General features: G+C 42.5%; 1 protein-coding gene across 1 annotated transcript in view; it reads right to left on the bottom strand.

Annotated features, from left to right (window-relative positions):
- Positions 1-6,185: 6,185 nt before the first annotated feature.
- The window catches only part of rbm41 (RNA binding motif protein 41), a 25,221-nt gene continuing 15,169 nt past the window's right edge, over positions 6,186-16,237 (bottom strand). Inside the window, exons 6-7 of the mRNA XM_071205383.1 lie at positions 13,150-13,297; positions 6,186-6,440 (exon numbers count right to left, since the gene is read on the bottom strand). Of these exons, the coding sequence (XP_071061484.1) occupies positions 6,307-6,440; positions 13,150-13,297 (282 nt within the window). The 3' untranslated portion in view covers positions 6,186-6,306. The remainder of the gene's footprint in view (positions 6,441-13,149; positions 13,298-16,237) is intronic.

Below are 16,237 nucleotides of genomic sequence, written 5' to 3'. Positions count from 1 at the left end.
TGCTGTAGTGTTTTCTGAAATGCTGTGGTGTTTTCTGAAATGCTGTAGTGTTTTGTGAAATGCTGTAGTGTTTTCTGAAATGCTGTAGTGTTTTCTGAAATGCTGTGGTGTTTTGTGAAATGCTGCGGCGTTTTCTGAAATGCTGTAGTGTTTTCTGAAATGCTGTGGTGTTTTGTGAAATGCTGCGGCGTTTTCTGAAATGCTGTAGTGTTTTCTGAAATGCTGTAGTGTTTTGTGAAATGCTGTAGTGTTTTGTGAAATGCTGTAGTGTTTTGTGAAATGCTGTAGTGTTTTCTGAAATGCTGTGGTGTTTTGTGAAATGCTGTAGTGTTTTCTGAAATGCTGTAGTGTTTTGTGAAATGCTGTAGTGTTTTCTGAAATGCTGTAGTGTTTTGTGAAATGCTGTAGTGTTTTCTGAAATGCTGTGGTGTTTTGTGAAATGCTGTGGTGTTTTGTGAAATGCTGTAGTGTTTTGTGAAATGCTGTAGTGTTTTCTGAAATGCTGTAGTGTTTTGTGAAATGCTGTAGTGTTTTGTGAAATGCTGCGGCGTTTTCTGAAATGCTGTAGTGTTTTCTGAAATGCTGTAGTGTTTTGTGAAATGCTGTGGCGTTTTCTGAAATGCTGTAGTGTTTTCTGAAATGCTGTAGTGTTTTGTGAAATGCTGTAGTGTTTTGTGAAATGCTGCGGCGTTTTCTGAAATGCTGTAGTGTTTTCTGAAATGCTGTAGTGTTTTGTGAAATGCTGTGGTGTTTTGTGAAATGCTGTGGTGTTTTCTGAAATGCTGTAGTGTTTTGTGAAATGCTGTAGTGTTTTGTGAAATGCTGTAGTGTTTTGTGAAATGCTGCGGCGTTTTCTGAAATGCTGTAGTGTTTTGTGAAATGCTGCGGCGTTTTCTGAAATGCTGTAGTGTTTTCTGAAATGCTGTAGTGTTTTCTGAAATGCTGTGGTGTTTTGTGAAATGCTGTAGTGTTTTCTGAAATGCTGTAGTGTTTTGTGAAATGCTGTAGTGTTTTCTGAAATGCTGTAGTGTTTTCTGAAATGCTGTAGTGTTTTGTGAAATGCTGTAGTGTTTTGTGAAATGCTGTAGTGTTTTCTGAAATGCTGTGGTGTTTTCTGAAATGCTGTAGTGTTTTGTGAAATGCTGTAGTGTTTTCTGAAATTCTGTAGTGTTTTCTGAAATGCTGTAGTGTTTTCTGAAATGCTGTGGTGTTTTCTGAAATGCTGCGGCGTTTTCTGAAATGCTGTAGTGTTTTCTGAAATGCTGTAGTGTTTTCTGAAATGCTGTGGTGTTTTCTGAAATGCTGTAGTGTTTTCTGAAATGCTGTAGTGTTTTCTGAAATGCTGTAGTGTTTTGTGAAATGCTGTAGTGTTTTCTGAAATGCTGTAGTGTTTTCTGAAATGCTGTGGTGTTTTCTGAAATGCTGTAGTGTTTTGTGAAATGCTGTAGTGTTTTGTGAAATGCTGTAGTGTTTTCTGAAATGCTGTAGTGTTTTCTGAAATGCTGTGGTGTTTTCTGAAATGCTGTAGTGTTTTCTGAAATGCTGTAGTGTTTTGTGAAATGCTGTAGTGTTTTCTGAAATGCTGTAGTGTTTTCTGAAATGCTGTGGTGTTTTCTGAAATGCTGTAGTGTTTTCTGAAATGCTGTAGTGTTTTCTGAAATGCTGTAGTGTTTTGTGAAATGCTGTAGTGTTTTCTGAAATGCTGTAGTGTTTTCTGAAATGCTGTAGTGTTTTGTGAAATGCTGTAGTGTTTTCTGAAATGCTGTGGTGTTTTCTGAAATGCTGTAGTGTTTTCTGAAATGCTGTAGTGTTTTCTGAAATGCTGCGGTGTTTTCTGAAATGCTGTAGTGTTTTCTGAAATGCTGTAGTGTTTTCTGAAATGCTGTAGTGTTTTCTGAAATGCTGTAGTGTTTTGTGAAATGCTGCGGTGTTTTCTGAAATGCTGTAGTGTTTTCTGAAATGCTGTAGTGTTTTGTGAAATGCTGTAGTGTTTTCTGAAATGCTGTAGTGTTTTGTGAAATGCTGTAGTGTTTTCTGAAATGCTGTAGTGTTTTCTGAAATGCTGCGGTGTTTTCTGAAATGCTGTAGTGTTTTCTGAAATGCTGTGGTGTTTTCTGAAATGCTGTAGTGTTTTGTGAAATGCTGTAGTGTTTTCTGAAATGCTGTGGTGTCTTGCACTTCAGGGCCACCGTAGTTCTCAGTCCAAAACACACACAAATAATGACCATCATCCAAAATGGTTTTAACTACATCATAACTAACTTATTAACCGTACAATCCTGTTGTCATTTTATTTTACAGCCACAAAACACATTACACCACATCATGACCTATCATGCTATATTTGAAAAATATATTGTAGGGCCATACCTATGATCATGCATTTTAGCCATGCCTCATTTCACTCGTTTTAAAGCTCAATAAATAACAAAGAAGACCTCTGACCGGCACTTTTCTAATTTTGTCCAGAAGATTTAAACTTTAACGGTCATGTTGACCGGCTAAACAACATCTGAAACTCTGCCGCACGGCCCCCACGTGCCTTGGAAGAGGCGGAGAGGTGGTTGTTTTTCATCTGCTGGTGGACTACCGGAGAGAATTACAGCAGGAGCACACGCTTGCCTCGGGGAGGGAGAAAAAGAGCCAGAGCGTCCACAGCGGAAAATAAACAGAAGGGCAACCATGGCAACCATGCGCGGGAAGTCTTCTTCGCTGCTTTTGTTGCAGACTACAGCGCCACTTACAGGCCTGGCATATGTACTACAGCGTCTCCAGCGTCTCGTGTGAACGGACACTATTCCGGGCTGACGTCCGCTCGGATGGAATCTGTATCCGCTCGTTGTAGCCCCATTTTTAAAAGATTTGGGTACGGAGGAAAAGAGAGAGGGTTTTATTTTCTGACGCTGCGTGAGTTCCCCGATGCACAGGGGACACATATTTATGTATAAAAGACATCACAATTGCATGATAGGTCACCTTTAAGTAAACCATGTGATTCAATTCACTCATTATACTTCCTATAGTGAAGACAGTGGATCATTACGTTATCTGAATAGACTATAATAGACTATTAGAATGCAATCTCCCCCCAAAAGGTTTTAAATGATTGTTACAGTGGATGAAGGGGGGGGGCGGAGGGGTGTCTAAAGTCAAAGATGAATCTTGATTGGACCAAATTTGACCCCGAGTCACCCAAAACAATTCTGCTGGGTCTCCCAAGACCCCAACACCAAATCATACACTTTTAGAGACCTTCAGACTTGGCTAAAATGGTCAAAATCAGTTTTGTAGTGTTTATATAGTTGTGTTGTGGAGGATATCATGAAGCCTTGTTCCCATACAAAAAGTAGAGCGTAGTTTATATACAATTTCAACTTGAAACGGGAGAACCCAACACAACATAAGGGTTAAAACAAGGGACAGTGTACATGAATCAACATATTAAAAACATGTGAATGTACTCGAATTAGCCAAAAGGGTAGTTTTCACCGATAGTCCCTTTGCCAGATGGTGATAGGCATCCTAAAAGCAAGAATAAAGATACCACTACATTGTTAGACAAAACAAAAAAGTACATATTTACATGTCATTTGGTAAACACTTTCATCCAAAGCGACTAACATACTCAATACTGTGGGCAATCCCCACAGGAGCAATTTGAGGTGAAGTGTCTCAGGGACACAACGACATGCTGACTGCAGTGAGACTCGAACTTGCTATCCCCAGATTCAAAGTCCAGTACACTATCCACTGAGCCACAGCCGCCCAATAGACGACATCACTGAATACAGGTAGGGAGCAAGTCATGATAATAAAGAAAACATTCACAATACGCACTAACACACACATCAGTGCTGACACTGTTGGTTTATCATTTTAATAAATGTAAACAATTATTAAATATTTCATATAATCAATAAGTTATCAATAAAAGTTAAAACATCCATCATATCAGAGTTTAGCAGTGCAATCCAAATAGGTTATTTTGTCTCTAGGCATTTTCAGTCAGACAACTCACGTGTTTCTTTAACATGTGTATTAGAAGCAGCATATAGTTGAGTTTGGCGTCCAGGCTCGGGCCTCATCACTCCACAGATATACAGAGCACCATGAGTGATGATTAAATAACTAACCCCCCGAGCCTAAAATCCAGACTGAAGACTTTTCTTTTTGTCGCTGCTTTTAATTGAACTATTCATATCTTAAACTGCACTGTAACTTTTATCCATGTATTTTTCCTTAATGTTTATTTTATTAGCTTTTCTTTTTTAATGCTTAATGTCTTTCATTTTTTTTTTGTAAAGCACTTTGAATTGCCTTGCGTTGAAAAGTGCTATATACATAAACTTGCCTTGCCTTGCCTTACAGGTGGAAGCTGGGGTGGAAGCAGCAGCGACGTGGAGTAGCTGCAGCAACAGTAGCAGCAAGCAATGCGAGAGATCTGGCAGGTTAAATAGAGCGGCATATTAAGGAGAGCCTGTTTGGTTGGTTGTAGAGTGGCAAGGGGCGTTATGTATGAATGCAGCATAAGTTACATTACATTTAGCTGACGCTTTTATCCAAAGCGATTTACAATAAGTGCGTTCGACCAAGAAGATACAAACTTGAAGAAAACAGATAAAAGTACATCAGGTTTCATAGAGCCAAACATTTCAAGTGCTACTCAACTGGCTTTAGGTAAGCCAGCCCTTTATTAGTATATAAGTGCTTTGTTAGTTATTCTATCGCTCGAAGTGGAGTCGAAAGAGATGAGTTTTCAGTCTGCGCCGGAAGGTGTGTAGGCTTTAAGTGTTGACTGCCTGAACTAGCTTGCAGGCTTCGCCCCATACGTGCATTACTGTCACAGAGACAAATACACAAATGAGAGAAACGGTCAAATGTCTCCCATAAATAAAGAGGCGGATAACAGCGGGAAAGATAGCCTACATTAATATGAATGATTCCATAAGAAAACAGTTATCAATAAAAGTAAGCACAAACATTGAATACTTGTCTTTAAATGACAAGGTATGGGTCGTGACTCGTGACCATAGACTGTATATATAGGTTGTGACCAGTCTATGGTCGTGACAAGCAGGTTATTATTGGTGTCGTCTATAAGAAATCTATAGTCTTCATCACTAAATGTACAACAATTCATCCTCAACGTGTGATTGTTTTCCCGTTGCAGATACAAAATTAGAGGCACCACGTAAATGCAAATATAAACAGTGTTTTTCCTGATAAACTACAAAGTGTTTTGGAGCGGTGAAGACCTCTCGAAGTGTTTGGAGAATCCACCAATGATTTTCAAACCTAAAATACATGCAACTGGAATCTGGTCAGAAACTGAACCTACTCACTGACCGAGAGAACACCAGAGATAAGTGCACTGTACGTACACACACACACACGCACAGCACACACACACACACACACACACACACACACACACACACACACACACACACACACACACACACACACACACACACACACACACACACACACACACACACACACACACACACACACACACACACACACACACAGTTATGAATTCACCGCTCAGTGCCAACAATATGTGCGGTTAAAATAAGCGTCATTATAGGAGCTGTGCGTTATCGTCTGTACAAACAAACGTTATGGATACTGCTGTTTCAAAGTGTCTTTTAAAACCGGACCGACTTTTATTATGTAAATGCCTCCCTCTAGTGTCCGAAAGAAGAATGACACTGTGAGTAAACAGGTTTCAATAAGCAGTACAATTGGGTAACATGTAGATAAAAAAGAATTGTCCGACCGGCCCAGCGGGAAAACTCCCGGTATTCCCAATGGCTAGTCCGCACGTGATTTCACACACAGTAAGTGCATCCCTCTGACTGAACATGATGATGCAGATATTGATTATAAAAAGGTCAGAGGGTTCAGTTTCATGTCATTCATGCAACCCACACCTGCAATACTATACCAGGTGATATTAGACAAGATGACTGACCATTTATGAGTAAAAGCAACAAAAAAAAGTATTATATCCTCAATATAACCTCAATATTTTGTCAGATAACCAGCAAAAAAATTACAAATATCTCCTCAAGATGTTATGGCTCGAAGGTCTGAAACTTGTAACTAAACTATGGTTATAAAAATATTAAAATTTTTTTACTGTAGCTCCAGAAAACTCATGACAAACGTTGTTTTGGTGCAAAACAGATATTTATTAAAAGGAAAAGACCATAATAAACAATACACATCCATCTCCGCCCCGTTGTTCAGAAGGATCCAGGCTGCTGTCAGGAATAAACGTTGTATCTCTACTATTTATTTTTATTTCCTCTCCTCCTGCTTCTCCTTCTGTTTCTCGTCTTCCTGTCGCTCACGGCCAAACTCAACCACCAAAGGTTTCCCTAGCAACCGGTATCCATGGACCAACTGCAAAGCCTTCTGGGCCGTTTCAGCATCTGCCAAAAGGAAAACACACACATACAGATCTGATGTTTAATGAAAAGCACACAGCTTAGTTTATTCATGTTGGTCAGTGTGTGTGTGTGTGTGTGTGTGTGTGTGTGTGTGTCACAGAATCAGTTGTTATTAAGTAGGTTTCCACATGAGAGGAACTTGTTTTTGTGTAAATGGTGCATTCAAAGACACATAAAGAAGCTCGTTTTTAAAGAAAGGAGCAAAACATAGTGTTGAAGCTCAAGCAGGAAGCCTGGCTCTACATTCATGCACCCTCCAGCTGCTTTAATCAGCTCATAATGGGCGTTCTCTTTTGTCCAATCACATTTCACCACGATCTCCAGCAGCCAATCATCGAGCTGCAGTCAAATTGTTCTCCTCTGTCCTGCAGTCAGCTGTGATTATGCTGCTATCTTCCTCATCAAATCCAGATCTTCAGCATCCCCTTCCTCATCAAATCCAGATCTTCAACATCCCCTTCCTCATCAAATCCAGATCTTTAACATCCTCTTCCTCATCAAATCCAGATCTTCAACATCCCCTTCCTCATCAAATCCAGATCTTCAACATCCCCTTCCTCATCAAATCCAGATCTTCAACATCCCCTTCCTCATCAAATCCAGATCTTCAGCATCCCCTTCCTCATCAAATCCAGATCTTCAACATCCCCTTCCTCATCAAATCCAGATCTTCAACATCCCCTTCCTCATCAAATCCAGATCTTCAACATCCCCTTCCTCATCAAATCCAGATCTTCAGCATCCCCTTCCTCATCAAATCCAGATCTTCAGCATCCCCTTCCTCATCAAATCCAGATCTTCAACATCCTCTTCCTCATCAAATCCAGATCTTCAGCATCCCCTTCCTCATCAAATCCAGATCTTCAACATCCTCTTCCTCATCAAATCCAGATCTTCAACATCCTTTTCCTCATCAAATCCAGATCTTCAACATCCTCTTCCTCATCAAATCCAGATCTTCACATCCCCTTCCTCATCAAATCCAGATCTTCAACATCCCCTTCCTCATCAAATCCAGATCTTCAACATCCTTTTCCTCATCAAATCCAGATCTTCAACATCCTCTTCCTCATCAAATCCAGATCTTCAACATCCTCTTCCTCATCAAATCCAGATCTTCAACATCCCCTTCCTCATCAAATCCAGATCTTCAACATCCTCTTCCTCATCAAATCCAGATCTTCAACATCCCCTTCCTCATCAAATCCAGATCTTCAACATCCTCTTCCTCATCAAATCCAGATCTTCAACATCCTCTTCCTCATCAAAGCCAGATCTTCAACATCCTCTTCCTCATCAAATCCAGATCTTCAACATCCCCTTCCTCATCAAATCCAGATCTTCAACATCCCCTTCCTCATCAAATCCAGATCTTCAACATCCTCTTCCTCATCAAATCCAGATCTTCAACATCCTCTTCATCATCAAATCCAGATCTTCAACATCCTCTCCTCATCAAATCCAGATCTTCAACATCCTCTTCCTCATCAAATCCAGATCTTCAACATCCTCTTCCTCATCAAATCCAGATCTTCAACATCCTCTTCCTCATCAAATCCAGATCTTCAACATCCCCTTCCTCATCAAATCCAGATCTTCAACATCCCCTTCCTCATCAAATCCAGATCTTCAACATCCTCTTCCTCATCAAATCCAGATCTTCAACATCCTCTTCATCATCAAATCCAGATCTTCAACATCCTCTTCCTCATCAAATCCAGATCTTCAACATCCTCTTCCTCATCAAATCCAGATCTTCAACATCCCCTTCCTCATCAAATCCAGATCTTCAACATCCTCTTCCTCATCAAATCCAGATCTTCAACATCCTCTTCCTCATCAAAATCCAGATCTTCAACATCCTCTTCCTCATCAAATCCAGATCTTCAACATCCTCTTCCTCATCAAATCCAGATCTTAACATCCCCTTCCTCATCAATCCAGATCTTCAACATCCCTCTTCCTCATCAAATCCAGATCTTCAACATCCCCTTCCTCATCAAATTCCAGATCTTCAAACATCCCTTCCTCATCAAATCCAGATCTTCAACATCCTCTTCCTCATCAAATCCAGATCTTCAACATCCTCTTTCCTCATCAAATCCAGATCTTCAACATCCTCTTCCTCATCAAATCCAGATCTTCAACATCCCCTTCCTCATCAAATCCAGATCTTCAACATCCCCTTCCTCATCAAATCCAGATCTTCAACATCCTCTTCCTCATCAAATCCAGATCTTCAACATCCTCTCCTCATCAAATCCAGATCTTCAACATCCTCTTCCTCATCAAATCCAGATCTTCAACATCCCCTTTCCTCATCAAATCCAGATCTTCAACATCCTCTTCCTCATCAAATCCAGATCTTCAACATCCCCTTCCTCATCAAATCCAGATCTTCAACATCCCCTTCCTCATCAAATCCAGATCTTCAACATCCCCTTCCTCATCAAATCCAGATCTTCAACATCCTTTTTCCTCATCAAATCCAGATCTTCAAACATCCTCTTCCTCATCAAATCCAGATCTTCAACATCCTCTTCCTCATCAAATCCAGATCTTCAACATCCCCTTCCTCATCAAATCCAGATCTTCAACATCCTCTTCCTCATCAAATCCAGATCTTCAACATCCCCTTCCTCATCAAATCCAGATCTTCAACATCCTCTTCCTCATCAATCCAGATCTTCAACATCCTCTTCCTCATCAAATCCAGATCTTCAACATCCTCTTCCTCATCAAATCCAGATCTTCAACATCCCCTTCCTCATCAAATCCAGATCTTCAACATCCCCTTCCTCATCAAATCCAGATCTTCAACATTCCTCTTCCTCATCAAATCCAGATCTTCAACATCCTCTTCATCATCAAATCCAGATCTTCAACATCCTCTTCCTCATCAATCCAGATCTTCAACATCCCCTTCCTCATCAAATCCAGATCTTCAACATCCCCTTCCTCATCAAATCCAGATCTTCAACATCCCCTCCTCATCAAATCCAGATCTTCAACATCCTCTTCCTCATCAAATCCAGATCTTCAACATCCTCTTCCTCATCAAATCCAGATCTTCAACATCCTCTTCCTCATCAAATCCAGATCTTCAACATCCTCTTCCTCATCAAATCCAGATCTCAACATCCTCTTCCTCATCAAATCCAGATCTTCAACATCCTCTTCCTCATCAAATCCAGATCTTCAACATCCCTTCCTCATCAAATCCAGATCTTCAACATCCTCTTCCTCATCAAATCCAGATCTTCAACATCCTCTTCCTCATCAAATCCAGATCTTCAACATCCTCTTCCTCATCAAATCCAGATCTTCAACATCCTCTTCCTCTCATCAAATCCAGATCTTCAACATCCCCTTCCTCATCAAATCCAGATCTTCAACATCCTCTTCCTCATCAAATCCAGATCTTCAACATCCTCTTCATCATCAAATCCAGATCTTCAACATCCTCTTCCTCATCAAATCCAGATCTTCAACATCCCCTTCCTCATCAAATCCAGATCTTCAACATCCCCTTCCTCATCAAATCCAGATCTTCAACATCCCCTTCCTCATCAAATCCAGATCTTCAACATCCTCTTCCTCATCAATCCAGATCTTCAACATCCTCTTCCTCATCAAATCCAGATCTTCAACATCCTCTTCCTCATCAAATCCAGATCTTCAACATCCTCTTCCTCATCAATCCAGATCTTCAACATCCTCTTCCTCATCAAATCCAGATCTTCAACATCCTCTTCCTCATCAAATCCAGATCTTCAACATCCCCTTCCTCATCAAATCCAGATCTTCAACATCCTCTTCCTCATCAAATCCAGATCTTCAAACATCCTCTTCCTCATCAAATCCAGATCTTCAACATCCTCTTCCTCATCAAATCCAGATCTTCAACATCCTCTTCCTCATCAAATCCAGATCTTCAACATCCCCTTCCTCATCAAATCCAGATCTTCAACATCCTCTTCCTCATCAAATCCAGATCTTCAACATCCCCTTCCTCATCAAATCCAGATCTTCAACATCCTCTTCCTCATCAAATCCAGATCTTCAACATCCCCTTCCTCATCAAATCCAGATCTTCAACATCCTCTTCCTCATCAAATCCAGATCTTCAACATCCTCTTCCTCATCAAATCCAGATCTTCAACATCCTCTTCCTCATCAAATCCAGATCTTCAACATCCCCTTCCTCATCAAATCCAGATCTTCAACATCCCCTTCCTCATCAAATCCAGATCTTCAACATCCTCTTCCTCATCAAATCCAGATCTTCAACATCCTCTTCCTCATCAAATCCAGATCTTCAACATCCTCTTCCTCATCAATCCAGATCTTCAACATCCCCTTCCTCATCAAATCCAGATCTTCAACATCCCCTTCCTCATCAAATCCAGATCTTCAACATCCTCTTCATCATCAAATCCAGATCTTCAACATCCCCTTCCTCATCAAATCCAGATCTTCAACATCCCCTTCCTCATCAAATCCAGATCTTCAACATCCTCTTCCTCATCAAATCCAGATCTTCAACATCCTCTTCATTGACTTTTAAAATCTGTCCAGGGACTACAGATGAAAAATAGCCTCTTGGCTAACTCTGGCACATTTATAGAAATGTTCATTAATATGCACTGTCCCTGTTAAATAAATAAATAAATAAATAAATAAATAAATAAATAAATAAATAAATAAATAAAATCCCTCTTCCTCATCAAATCCAGATCTTCATCATCCCCTTCATCCCTCTTGCTCCTAAATATGGAGTATGGACTGCTACTTGGAGAGGTCCCAGTTCACCTCCTGGGCCCTGCCGTGGTGCCCTTGAGCAAGGCACCGGACAACCTCTCGTATATTGTTGCTATGTCCATGTTTGTGGAAATAAATAGGAACAATCTTGTAACAAATACAAAATAAAGACAATATCTACATGTAAGAATAAAGTAAATAAAATAAAATATGACAAATACTATATTCAAAGTGGAGAGCTGTGCGGATTTAAAAAGAGGTAGTGTGGAGCAGAAATGTGATGTCTGTATACGGGGTTAAACAGGAAGACATTTCACTACCTTTAACATTACATTACATCACATGACACTTGTTAGACGCTTTTATCCAAAGCGACTTACACACTGAATACTGTGGGCAATCCCCACAGGAGCACTTTGGGGTGAAGAGTCTCAGGGACACAACGACATGCTGACTGCAGTGGGGTTTGAACCTGTGACCCCCTGATCCGAACACCAACGCTCAACCCACTGCACCACACGCTCAATCCACTGCACCAACGCTCAATCCACTGCACCAACGCTCAACCCACTGCACCACACGCTCAATCCACTGCACCAACGCTCAACCCACTGCACCACACGCTCAACCCACTGCACCACACGCTCAACCCACTGCACCACACGCTCAACCCACTGCACCACACGCTCAACCCACTGCACCACACGCTCAATCCACTGCACCACACGCTCAATCCACTGCACCACACGCTCAACCCACTGCACCACACGCTCAACCCACTGCACCACACGCTCAACCCACTGCACCACACGCTCAACCCACTGCACCACACGCTCAATCCACTGCACCAACGCTCACGCTCAATCCACTGCACCACACGCTCAACCCACTGCACCACACGCTCAACCCACTGCACCACACGCTCAATCCACTGCACCACACGCTCAATCCACTGCACCAACGCTCACGCTCAATCCACTGCACCACACGCTCAACCCACTGCACCAACGCTCAATCCACTGCACCAACGCTCAACCCACTGCACCACACGCTCAATCCACTGCACCAACGCTCAACCCACTGCACCACACGCTCACGCTCAACCCACTGCACCAACGCTCAATCCACTGCACCAACGCTCAACCCACTGCACCACACGCTCAATCCACTGCACCACACGCTCAACCCACTGCACCACACGCTCAACCCACTGCACCACACGCTCAACCCACTGCACCACACGCTCAATCCACTGCACCACACGCTCAATCCACTGCACCACACGCTCAATCCACTGCACCACACGCTCAACCCACTGCACCACACGCTCAACCCACTGCACCACACGCTCAATCCACTGCACCACACGCTCAACCCACTGCACCACACGCTCAACCCACTGCACCAACGCTCAACCCACTGCACCACACGCTCAACCCACTGCACCACACGCTCAACCCACTGCACCACACGCTCAATCCACTGCACCACACGCTCAATCCACTGCACCACACGCTCAACCCACTGCACCACACGCTCAATCCACTGCACCACACGCTCAATCCACTGCACCACACGCTCAACCCACTGCACCACACGCTCAATCCACTGCACCACACGCTCAATCCACTGCACCACACGCTCAATCCACTGCACCACACGCTCACTCCACTGCACCACACGCTCAATCCACTGCACCACACGCTCAACCCACTGCACCACACGCTCAACCCACTGCACCACACGCTCAATCCACTGCACCACACGCTCAATCCACTGCACCACACGCTCAATCCACTGCACCACACGCTCAACCCACTGCACCACACGCTCAACCCACTGCACCACACGCTCAATCCACTGCACCAACGCTCAACCCACTGCACCACACGCCTCCCTCCCAAACCATAATGATGTCATCGTTTCTCACCTGGCAGAGTGATGAAGGCCTGGCCCTTCATGCGTCCTGTCAGCAGGCGGTAGAGCAGCGGGGGGGCGCTCTGCTGCTCGTACCTGGAGAACAGCGCCACCAGCTGGGCCAGCGAGGCCCGAGCACTCAGGTTCTTCACACACAGCACCTGCAGAGGAACAGAACGCTCAGTCTGTGCACGGGGAGAGGGGAAACGGAACATGTGACGCACACGCTCAAGGCTTGATATGGCTTCCCTTTTATATGTATATATTTATATTATACTCTGAATAAAACTGCTTTCTTACTTGTCTTGCACTTCTGGTTAGATGCTAACTGTCATAGCACATGTACTCTGTGCAATGACAATAAAGTTGAAGCTAATTTAATCTTTTATAGAACATAAATAGGAAAGCCCTTTCACTGTTAGGTCTAGGCTACAGAAAAAATATTCACAAAAATCGATATAGTACATACTTAAAGGGGACCTATCATGCAAAATGCACTTTTGTACGTCTTTTATACATGAAGATGTGTCCCCGGTGCGTCAGGGAACTCACCAAGGGTCAGAAAACACAACCCTCTCTCTTTTCCTCCGTACCCAAATCTCTAAAAACGGGGCTGCAACGGATCTGATACAGACTGATACAGATTTGAATTGTTCTGACGTCAGAAACGGGGTGCTCCGCCTATATGGGCAACTCTCCACCTATCAGGGGAATGTGGGGTTGGGCCACGACCATTGCCGCTCGAAAGCGCTGGAGACGCTGTAGTACAAATGCCAGGCCTGTAGGTGGCGCTGTAGTCTGCCACAAAAGCAGCGAAGATTCTCAGATTCAGCCCTTGTAAGTACAGGGCTGGAATAGAGCAAATAGAGCGAAATGAGGCATGGCTAAAATGCAAAATGTTTGGTATTTTGAAAATAAAACTTGTTGACATGTTTTATATAGGTATGGCCCTACAATATACGTTTCAAATATAGCATGATCGGTCCACTTTAAGTTTTTATAATGTTTACCATTTGCAAAGTAAACTTCACATTCTTAATTTCTTGTCATAATTTCTTATCTTCTTTGTTTTAGACATACCTCTTTCCTTAAATTCAAATTCATTAATAATGAAAATGACGTTACACTTAGTGCAGTTTCCTTATAGCTTCAACATAATCAAACCTTTGAAGTTAGTAAGCTAATATAAAGTTTGTTTAAAACTCTTATAGCTCTCTTCGGAAGCACAACAACGTGATAAGTGTTCGTTACTTCAGTTTCCCCATACAGTAGGTCAGGCCTATTCAAATGGGGGCCCAGAACCAACTCCCGAGTGGCCCGAGATGGGTCTGTCTGCAGACCGCAGCAAGGAGGCGTTTCCTATAGGGGCGTTTCCTAACTTTTTTTATCCAGCTGCTTTTATAAATCCTCGCAGAAGAAGTCATTGTTCTAGTGATGGGAATTCCGGCTCTTCTTGCTGAGCCGGATCATTTGGCTCACCAAGAAGAGCCGGCTCTTTCGGCTCCCAAAGGGCTCTTCAGTTTACCACATATTATACCTTTTAATTAAATCAAATGTAGCGCTGTTTTGACTAATGATTTATATGTGTACACATATATCACTTAAATTATTCAAGACATCCTTTGTACTAAAGTATTCAAAAGTAAAAATGACATGTTTAATATAAATTATTTGCTGTGGCCAATTGTTTTCATTGCATTTACAGACCCGTGTAACTCTCTGATACCACCCAATTAATGCATTGACTTGCTTGTAGAACCACGCTACACAAAACAGATGGCAACACCTATAAAAACTATTTAAAAAAAGGGGCTACTGTATCAACCTATATAAAGTATATAAATATAGTTTTTCTCCCTGCAGGAGAGGGGAGCGTGCTTTGAGTTCAACTCAGCGGTCCAGACATAGACATCATAGCTACGGCGACATATATTCAGTTGCCAGTTACTTTTGGCATTAGGGCAGGGATATCTTTCAAGGTTTGACATAATGAATTGTGCTACTTTTAAAGCAAGCAACGATGTTTTCAAATCTGTAATCAAAAAGCTCCTCAAAAACACTATAGAAGCAGCTCCTGCCGTTGTTACGTTAGTTCAAACAGTAACAACGGACTACTTTTCTTAGCGGATGCATGTCAATTTAAGAAAATACAAAAAACTATTTTTTAAATCAATAAAATCTTTTTCTAAATCCATAAAAGCATTTCAATTATTATTGGGAGTCATGTCGTTACTTTGTTGAGAATGTGGCCGTGTAATAAGCGGGATAATGTCCACATTGCATAATGTGCCTTCATGCCGATCTAGATCCCTCCGCAAAAACAAAACAAAAAACGTCTCGTTCGCGGGCGAGAGCCGGCTCCCGTCGTTCACTATAGGAAACGCCTCCTTGCTGCGGTCTGCAGACAGACTCTATTGAGTGGCCCAGCCTCTTGTAGCCAAATTCCTACACTAGTACAGACCATGAACGCAACACTCCGAGTTACATAGAAACCACTAAACCACAACGCAGCACGTTTTTTGAAAGTGCATCTAGTGGTGCTAGTAACGGTGGTCATATGATAGCAACTCTAAAACATGTCTCTCTCAACTCTGAAGCGTAAACAGAGACAAAACGGGCATTGATCTTGTGGAGCAGATGCGCGCATTCCAAGTCAAGCTGGACCTTTTCGCGAACGACTTGAGTACGGGTCGGATACTGCATTTTCCGACGCTCCGCAAACACATCACATCCCCGGCACAATGTGATGACAGATTTCATTGCGAGGTTGAAAGAGAACTTTGCCGGTCGATTGGATGGACTTGCTCTGCCCACAGAGGTGACAGGCTTTTGCCAGAGACCCCTTCACTGTTGCAATAGAGGGGGGCCGAGGGGGACGTATCAACCAGAGCAAAGGAAGTGGTCCCCTGCATCGACGAGGGGAAATGTACACTGGAACTTATTGACACGCATTCATCCGTAACCATGGCAGCGCACTAACGGGCCAGCGAAGTTTTGGAGTGATGTCAAAAAACAGCAGTTCCCTAACATTCAGAAAGTAGCGATCTGTGTGCTCAGTATGTTTGGATCAACATACACATGTGAATCAAGCTTTTCACACA

Source organism: Pseudochaenichthys georgianus, chromosome 14 (assembly GCF_902827115.2).
Source record: "Pseudochaenichthys georgianus chromosome 14, fPseGeo1.2, whole genome shotgun sequence".
NCBI classification, from domain to species: Eukaryota; Metazoa; Chordata; class Actinopteri; order Perciformes; family Channichthyidae; genus Pseudochaenichthys; species Pseudochaenichthys georgianus.
Note: the sequence above shows the minus strand (reverse complement) of the source record. Positions and strands in the feature narration are given on the sequence as shown.